At 38.0% G+C, this 9798-nt stretch overlaps 1 protein-coding gene across 1 annotated transcript; it reads left to right on the forward strand.

Moving 5' to 3' along the window:
• The first annotated feature begins 1171 nt into the window (after window positions 1-1171).
• LOC111226582 (calcium-binding protein 39-like) lies at window positions 1172-7897 on the forward strand. Its single transcript, XM_022751809.1, has 9 exons — window positions 1172-1517; window positions 2050-2197; window positions 2301-2465; window positions 2668-2786; window positions 3639-3807; window positions 3889-3948; window positions 4031-4096; window positions 4201-4344; window positions 4553-7897. The coding sequence occupies exons 2-9, from the start codon at window positions 2081-2083 to the stop codon at window positions 4742-4744; spliced, it is 1032 nt and encodes a 343-aa protein (XP_022607530.1). The 5' UTR covers window positions 1172-1517; window positions 2050-2080; the 3' UTR covers window positions 4745-7897.
• The last annotated feature ends 1901 nt before the right edge of the window (window positions 7898-9798 follow it).

Here is a 9798-nt window from a genome sequence, read left to right on the forward strand (position 1 = left end):
ATCTTGATGCTTTTCATATATATCTTTTTATCAACATCTGGGTCGGTTTACTGTCTGTTTGGAGAGTGCTGAGAGGAGATTTCAACCTGCAATGACTGTCATCCACTGTTGGTGGGAGCAAGGTGGTGCAATGCCACAGGCATCATATGGGAATCATAGGGACCATAAACAAAATGTTGAACATGGTTAAGCACAGTTTGGTGTGACACCCCTACAATGGAACCAAACTGGGTAAAAACCCTGCTGAGACAACCTGAAATGTTTTTTAGTAGATAACATAATGAGTCACTTCAAAGATGAGAGCAGAAAAACTAAAATGTGGAAAAATGTGGATCCTTGAGATTTAGTACATTTACAAGTGTAAATACTTATATTGACTATATTATTCACTAGTGTAATGCATTAATCCCATACTCAAAAGTAAAAAGGATGCCAGTCTTTTAAGTTCAGAGTTTAGATTAGGGGAAATGTATACCCTCTCAAAATTGAAACAGAACTGAATATTTATGGGAAATGTCTGGAAGAATTTTACAGCTTTTAAGACATGGCAGAACATGTTTTCCAGATACAGTATAGAAAACTGTGAAGCACCATGGTTTCTTTTGTTAGGCATGATTTATATGGTTATATAACCCTAACCATGTTAAATAGTGTCAAATACTGTGTGATTACATCAAATATATTCACTAAAACACATGTACAAGCAGTTTATATTTGATTATGAGTATTTTTTTGACATCCGTGAATCTTTCTTCACTGTAAATACCAAAATATAATGAAGCTGAAGACTTTATGAGGAAAAGACTGTTAATAAAACTAATGCTAAAACTTTTTTGCTTTGATAATAATACCAAAACTCCACTTATATAGGATGAAAGGGACTGATTTCAAGCCTAAATTCCTTTTAACTAAATTTTTTTGCCTCTTCTTTTCGTGAGAATTTAGGTGCACTTGCTTACCGTTACAGGGCAGTCCGTAAGAAGGGGCTTTACGTGTAGTCTTTGATGTCTCCTCCCACACGAGGAATATGAGCCATTTAAACATGCGCACCTACAACGGAGAGGGAGTTACCACATAAAATTAGCATTGGCTAAAGTGATTGGCTAAAAGTAGTGGCAGTCATTTTGTAGAGCAAAACATACCCGCCCAGTGTCCCCGGGATGAGGAGAGAATGTGAGTTTCAACAGTAAAGAACAGGGAAATGAAGTTGTCAGACGGTCGGACAGGCCAACCCAGCGACTCTCTCTCCACAACTAGGCAGCTAGCAAGTTAGGTGACAGTCGGTCACGAGTAGAGAGATTTTCATGAAATATCCCAGCTATGAAGGTCGTCCGTTTGAGCAACTTGTAGCCACAATTAGCACACGTTAGATAGCTACAGCTCCAGATCTCAGATAACGTTACAGACATATCAAAGTAACGTTACAGTGGAAAAAGAAAGTGGGGATAACTTGCTAGCCTGCTAGCTAACCTTTAGCCACCGAGCCTCCTTCAGCTTCAAAACTAGAGTTCACTCGGGTGAGTCTTGACAGCCTGAACTGAATATTTCAGCAGTGTCCTGTGTGTGTGTTTTCCATGGTGCTTGCTGTCTACATGCTGTCGTTAGTTTGCCTGTTTCTCGCTACTGCTAACTAGGTCACAAGCTAGCTGAAGTTTGCTGATGAACATTGCTGTAGCGTTGACATTTTTAACGTCTTATTGTCCGTGACATTCTTGATTCGGTTTAAAAGTTGGCATTTGTTGAGAAACTAATAAACCAGTGTGAACATACAATAGAAGTGTTACTATAGCGCTAATGTACCCGCATTATAATGCTAACTAACTAATGTAACGTTGGCTAGCTGTGCGCGTTGTTATGGTCTTTAATACTGTAACTCAGTAGTTTACTTTTGAGTGTCGAGTTACAGCTAGACAGTATAACTAACCTAGCTATACCCTTGCTGTCTTCAGGTGAGAGCTCTTTCAGCCATTTCCTGATGCACAGAGGTACAGGAAGTTGAATTGCTTTAATTGCATGATAGTTTGTTGAAACGTGATTTTATTTCATTAGAGATTTGGGCTTGGATTACCTTTCTTCAGTCATGCCTTTTCCTTTCGGGAAGTCTCAGAAGAGTCCGGCTGAAATAGTGAGAAGTTTGAAGGAGAATGTGGCATACATGGAAAAACTGGATGCTGGAGACAGTAAAAAGTGTGAAAAGGTCAGCAATGGTTTTTCTTCTGACTGTCTAATGTTTGGAATTTGGATCTTATCCTTAACACCAACTCATGGCCAGAGTCATCAACTGTTTTTCCACAAATAAGGTTGCAGAGGAGGTGTCCAAAAACCTGGCCTCACTGAAGGAGGTACTTTGTGGAACAGGTGACAAGGAGCCTCAAACTGAAGCAGTGGCTCAGCTTGCACAAGAGCTGTACAACACCAACCTCCTCATTGCACTTATTGCAAACCTTCAGAGGATTGATTTTGAGGTGGGTAAAAACATACTTTTTTACACAATGACTATGTGTGTAAAAAAAAAGAAAAAAGAGTATTGATTGCTTTGTGCAGACACCAAACAGTCACTGAGAGTGTGTATGCCTGATTTGAACATCTTTGCCCAAAGCAAAAATGTCTTTGCATATCATCATTACCCAGTCAGTCATTCATCTGTCTGAGTGCTTTTTGTTACAGGGGAAGAAGGATGTGGTTCATTTGTTCAGCAATATTGTGAGACGTCAGATTGGCACTCGCACACCCACGGTAGAGTACATCTCTACACACCCACAGATTCTCTTCATGCTTCTGAAAGGGTAAGTTCAACTTTTCAGACAGCAGGAACTCAGTATTTGATACTTTGATATTAGATATGAGTGCTTTGTTTTTCCACTTACACATATTAAAATCAACTCTACCTGTAGAGGCCCCTAACTGGTAAATATCAGTAAGCCCCCCAAATTATTTTGTTGTTGTTTTTTAAGTTACTTTTACAGTAAAATCACTTTCCTTCAACATGCCTCATGATTTTCTACATTACCCAGTATGTGTTTCAACAACTCCCAGAGAAACGAGCATGAACTTGTTGCATTCACATGTGGGTTACACATGGAGATGAAGAGAGTGATAGTTGAGTGCTGGTTTTACAGCTCTGAAAAACTGAGTCATCCCGCTTACTCAAAAAGCAACCTTGTCTAATGGCTGCACTGCATTTTGATCCGTTTAGGTTGCTGTCAGTGGATCAAATTCTCTCTTTGCAAATTGCAACTTCTGTGATGGATTTCTTCTGCAATGTTTTTGAACTTTATTCCCGAATGTCACATATATATAAAGAGGAACATTCTGTTTGGTTGTCAGAGACAGACATCAAAACCTGACATTTAATACTGATGTGTTAGATGATCATTCTAGTAATAAACTCCCATGTAGCTGCATGGTGAATTGTCTACATTTAGCCAGCTATCTTCAGGTATAGTAAAAATACCTCACCATGGCAAATAAGATCTAAATAATATTAATCAGTGCAAAAAATACATTTAATGCCAGATTACCAATGTTAAAAGTATTTAGGGTGGCCTTTTTACCAGTTTTCACTTGTGTTACATCTACAGGGTCTGTTTTATAACTGGTCTGATGATATATGACTTGACATGTATTAACCCATACAGATACGAGAGTGCAGAAGTGGCTCTGAACTGTGGAATGATGCTGAGGGAGTGTCTGCGTCACGACCCTTTGGCACGGACGGTGCTCTTCTCTGAAGAGTTCTACTGCTTCTTCCGCTACGTGGAGCTCTCAACCTTTGACATTGCTTCAGATGCTTTTGCCTCATTCAAGGTACGCTGACATACTTTCCTTCTAATTGCAGTATCTCAACAGTTCTTATCTAATACCCAGGGCTCTTCTGTTTCCTTTCAGGATCTCCTTACAAGACACAAGATTATGTGTGCGGATTTCCTGGAGAACAATTATGACAGAGTGAGTTTTCTCCTCTTCATTTTTATCTCTAAGTGAAAGAATGCCCATGCAGTGCCTAACATGCTTTTAAATTGTCTGTCAGGTGTTCACAGAGTACGAGAAGCTCCTGCATTCTGACAATTACGTCACCAAACGACAGTCTTTGAAGGTAAAAGCACCGCTGCTCTGTCAAATTAAAGCCATTGACAAACTTTGATTTGAGCTACAGATTAAGGTGTAACTGACATTATTTAATCATGTACTGTCTTTCAGCTCCTTGGGGAACTCCTCCTAGATCGACACAACTTCACTGTCATGACGAAGTACATCAGTCGGGCAGAGAACCTGAAGCTGATGATGAACTTGCTAAGAGACAACAGCCGAAATATCCAGTTTGAAGCATTCCATGTCTTCAAGGTCTGCATGTAAAACATGCATAATCAGTGCAATAATTCACTGCTTAATAATTGAAGTTGTTTATTCAAGATGTGAAATTCCACATATAGTTGTTGGAAGAAAATAGCTGAATGGTGCTGACTTAAATTAGTAAAATATTGAATGTTTTTAAGAGAAGAATGGACTGATTAAGATAAAATAATGAAATAATCTCTCTCTTCTTTTAAAGGTATTTGTTGCAAACCCCAACAAGACTCAGCCCGTGCTGGACATACTGCTGAAGAACCAGACCAAACTCGTGGACTTCCTGAGCCACTTCCAGACAGACAGATCTGAGGACGAGCAGTTCTGTGATGAGAAGAACTATCTGATTAAGCAGATCCGCGACCTGAAGAGGCCCACGGCACCGGAGGAAGCTTAAAAGCCACAGGGATGAGTGCTCCATCAGGTGGTAGAGTTTAGAGGTAGTGGCTGGAGCTGCAGAGGGCTACATGAGAGTCTAAAAGACACGCTTCATTAAAATTTAATATTAACTACAAAATATAGGAAAAAAGTAAAGATTACTTCCTTCACTTTCTGTTTTTAGTGTGGATATGGAGGTGATTTCCATCCAGTGGGCCAAGAACTGTTATTTAAACCATAGTGTTTCCTCTTTAGTGATAATGAAAAACATTTAGTATGTTCTTGTAATGTTGGACCTTAAACTGTTACCTTTCCACTTACATTGTCGCTGGCAGAACCAGACCTTAGAATGACAGAAACTTCTCCCCATTCACAGCCAACATGAGCTCTGAGGTGGTCTCAAAAGTCTTTTTTTTTTCCTTCAGAAACCTGTCTATATTTTAGAGATTGAAAAGCTGAGAAGTAAATATATTATTTTTCTAATGTATCTTCATGGTAAACAGTTTCAAATATACAGTAACTCTTCTCTCTGAACATTGCTTAGCCTAACTAATTGCATAGGTTTGGATTATTGCCTTATTGTAAGCTGTTGTGTTATACAGGGACTTAAATGATGTTTAGAAATACGGCTTTGTCAGGGCGACATGTGGATCATACTGGCCAGATCAGACTCGGCACACAGTCATTTTTGGGGATTATTGTGTAGTTATTAGGCCTTTGGTCGCATTGTGTGATGTTACAGAGGTCTGAAATGATCCTGCAGTGCTGAACTTGCTGATGCATTAGCTGGCACAGGAAGAGAAAATCAAAACCATAGAGGAATCAATTTATTGTGCTGTGATTTTTAGGCTGAGTTCACTGAGGCTTACATGACTGAAATAGAAACACGGCATCAGATAATGCTGCAGGGTAGCAGCCATCCATTCACCGCTAACATGGACAGCTAGGATATACAAATTGATCTCACTTGGAGCACTCCACTTCATCCTCACATGCTGAGCACAGATAGCAATAATTCATTTGAAACAATGATTTAACAAATAATTAATTCATGTGGTTTTAAAGTACTTGATATATGCCATCTTAGCCATTTTTCCATTACAGTATAAGCACTGCATAACACAAGAAATAATATCGCAGTTTACACAGAAGCGTTGCACAAGGATGCATCACAAGTATGTTGCACTGTAAATCTGTTATGTTCAAATCAGAGCATGGTATTTAAGATAAGTTGACACGTCAAAGAGACTTCATACTAACTTTGGTTGGGATTGCTTCTTGACTAATTTTACTGATTTTCTTTGACATTTATTGAGCTACACTGGCCTTGAGAATTGGGCAGAACGAAGGGAAACTAAAACTAAAACGGATCTCCTTAATCTCATTGCTCCCATCCATACAGTCAGTTACTTTAACACCAAAGAGTACAAAAAAGTAAGAGGGTGGCAGATGCTGAAATGTACACAGGGTTCTAAATGTCGTGTAATTTTCTGATTTGATTATAATGAAACGTTTTATTGTAATACACTGTAACATAACTGTGATGCATCAGAAAGATGCCATTGTTAAAATACCCACATGCACTGTTAAAACAAGAATGACTGTGTTTTGGATGACAAGCACTGAGTTCCTCACATGCATCACTGATTAGTTATACTTTTTAAAAAGACTTGTGTTGATATAATTGCCTTACTTCTGCCATTGTCTCTAAAATGGTATATTAGGGATTTCAAGATGTGTTGTCTGTGCGCACAGTCTTCTAGTACATACCTCATGGGATTTGAGTTTGCAAATGCTGCGTTCTCTTTTCTTTCCTTCCTAGACAAGATATTTTATTTGACATTTTAAAATACACAACAGTGGTTTGTATGCATGCCTCAACTTGATTTTATATATATATATATCTATATAGATATATAGATATATATATGTTCAAACTTGAACAGGGACTGCAACCTGGTTTTCACAATGGAAAACTAGATTTTTAAACTTAAATATTTCATTGGGTGGTGCCACACAAACGTTAATTCATAATGAATTGCAGTGTTGCACCTTGTCATGAATGTTGCCTTATTTAAAGACATTTTAATGGATCATAATGATAATGTAAAATTCCAGACCTCTTAAATTGTTTTTAAACCAAAGTGAATATAAAAAAGGTAAAAATGTACATTTCAAGTCCCAAATGCATTACCAGTTTATTTCTCACTTCCACATCTAGTGCAGTGAAGGTTTTTCTTTAACTGTGTCTCACTTCAAATGTGATCCTGGGAGTGTAAATACACTTTTCATAGACATCAGTTGGACCACGATCAGAAACTTTTTTCTGTTGTGGTTAACTGGCTTTTAAAGAAGCGCTAATCACTATTTGGTACACTGCACCAGATAGTCACAAAGTCAATATCAGGCCTTTCAAGTTCCATAAAATAATTTGAGAAATCTGCTGTGAATGTGGTACCTTATGCTTAAATACACAGACTGAAGTCCTGCACACAGTGAATGGTCATGTCACCAGTTACTGAAAGAAAGTTTGTATGAAAGTGTGTTTGAGTATCTTTAAATATCCCGATGGCGATCAACTCTGTAACTCCTTGCTGATAAACTGAAGTTACAAAACAGGCTAACTTCTGCAATAATATGCGAGATGATCAGACTTTTGTTTAACAAAATTAATGAGGATTTTCAACAGAAATACCCCAGAATGTTTTCAGATGGTGTTGGTGTGTAGATCTGCACTCAAACTTGCTTGAGATTTGGGTTCAATCATGACATGCACTGTGTGAAGGACATGCTGTACACAGACATCCCACCAGAGGGAGCCGTTGACAACAATGGGCACCTTGTATTAGTGTGTAAACAAAGCATTTCGTGTTTCTCTAACCCTACCTCGAGTTATGAATATATAAATCACTGGCAATATTATGTAGACATCAACACAAATCCCTTAAGATCAAAACTATATATTCCACGATTTAGAGTTCTCTCTTTTAAATATTTGTTGTGCTTTACTTTCTTTTTTTTTTATTCTATTGCCTTATATTTTTTTCCTGTCTTTTTTTCCACACTCTGGATATTCTCTTTATTTACCATGGGAGCGAATTATGTGTACATAACTTTATAAAGGGTAAAATTGTGAAAAGCATTCATGAAAATAAAACTTTATGGCAATTTATTCTTGTGTTGCTTCAACAGTTAAGCACACACAACTACAAAAGGAAGAACTTGTCCATGGCTTTTTCTGAGCAGTACCTTAAAAGCCCTGCACAGTTTCACCTGGTCTACCTGAATACACCTCTTCTCATTACTGTGTAGCTGTGTATAGACCGTGCTTAATTGACATCTCCTGGACTTCTGTTTGTTTAGTTGCAGCTCTTAGACCGAGACAACTGACAGCTTAAGTATTGCCACTGATGCATGTAGGCTGACAACCTCATGTAATTACCAAACATCACTCTAATCATAGGTCCAGTTATTCAGTATAAGTGACAAGGGCTTCGGGCCTTTTTAAGAAGTAAAGTGACAGTGGCCTCTGTACAGATAAACCTTTAATTCATAACATTTATTTCTGATTAAATCATCTGATTAATTTAGTACAGAAAATTATACGTCACCACTTTGATTTTGTGTTTTGGCGAATCATTTCTGTTTTAAGACACCTTGAACTAAAAAATCCAGTTTATAAACTCAGATAATGCCCACATAGAACCTTTGTTTCTGAGAAAATTGTTTCTTTTCACTCAGTAATTCAGAAAAGACTGTGCCTGCTTCGGGTTCATCAGATTTGAGAGGTGAAGTAGAAAAGGTCTCCTCTGTGTTCAGTTTCACCAAATCGTTTTTAATACTGACTGAGGTCTCCTGTATGTTAGCCTTCAGCTTTTGATGAAATATAAAAATACAGTGGAAGCTCATCTAGTGTAACTATGCTGGAGCGTGCTGAAACTTTAGTTGATCAATTTTTTTTATTATCAATTTATCATGCTAAGTAATTTAGCAAGCAAAAATAAACATCTTGTTTTTATCTGTTTTATATGATTGTAAATTGAATTATTGTTGAGAATAGAAGGTCATTCTTGACCTTTGTGAAAGGGTTACAGTTCTAATAAAAGCTTAGAGGGCTACTTAATTAATATTTTAGGGTTGTGGGAAATTATGAGGGCCATTTTCATTATTTCTGACCTTTTATAGACTTGAGGGAAAGATATATGATAAAAACAATCATCAGTTGTGGCCTTGCTACAACCTGTAGTTTCTCTGCAAAATGTTGAAAGTCCAATAAACATTTTAGATGGCTCCATAGGCAGTTTTATAGTGTGATCAATATTGCCTACTTTTTTTCTGATTAGAAACGATGTTGTGTGAGCCATAGTGTTAACAATGAATGAAAATGTATTTGCTTAACTTGTGGGCATTAAAATGTAACTTCATCTCCAACAAGTGATTCTGAACTAGGTTGGTCTGTTTACATCTTGTAGAATGTATTTATCCAGTGGTGCACATTCAAATGGCTAAAAACAACCCTTCCTCCCAGTTGTAGCTCTGGCTGTGAAGCAGTAATGTCAGCCCAGTTCAAAACACTGGGACACATTCCATCCTACCAGGAGGTATCCAACATGAGGCCTGTTCAATAGGCTGGCAGGCTATTGTCTTTGTGGAGGCCAATTACAGTTTGTGAAAAAAAAAAAAAAATATATATATATAGAGAGAGAGAGAGAGAGAGAGAGAGAGCTATATTCATAATACGAAATTTTATTCCCTCCATGAACTACATTCATATTGTAAATGAGCTCCAAATGTTACTGGCCATAATTAACCCTCCTCTATCAGTGGCATGCTTCAGGAGATCAAACATACTGGCGGACACGAATAAAGTCAAAATAGGCAGCTGCAATTTTGTTACTCTTGAACTCCACCAATCAGAGCCCGCAGGAGCATAGTAAAGGCAGTATGGGAAAGTAGGTTAAAGTTCAATCAGGAAAGAAGGCAACTAAGGCAACGCTGCAGCCCGTTCCCACAGTTGATGGGGGGGCACCATGCACCATGCACTGGAAAGCCTCTGCATCTCTCAACGTTGCT

The sequence above is a fragment of the Seriola dumerili genome, unplaced genomic scaffold, assembly GCF_002260705.1.
Source record: "Seriola dumerili isolate Sdu_G_001 unplaced genomic scaffold, Sdu_1.0 BDQW01000161.1, whole genome shotgun sequence".
Taxonomy (NCBI): Eukaryota; Metazoa; Chordata; class Actinopteri; order Carangiformes; family Carangidae; genus Seriola; species Seriola dumerili.

Bases quoted from the DNA above. Each gene is read 5' to 3' on its own strand.
- LOC111226582 (XM_022751809.1), top strand. From the start codon at position 2,081: ATGCCTTTTCCTTTCGGGAAGTCTCAGAAGAGTCCGGCTGAAATAGTG. The intron at 2,466-2,667 runs GTGGGTAAAAAC...TTTTTGTTACAG, and splicing joins TTCAGAGGATTGATTTTGAG to GGGAAGAAGGATGTGGTTCA. The intron at 4,345-4,552 runs GTCTGCATGTAA...CTTCTTTTAAAG, and splicing joins AAGCATTCCATGTCTTCAAG to GTATTTGTTGCAAACCCCAA.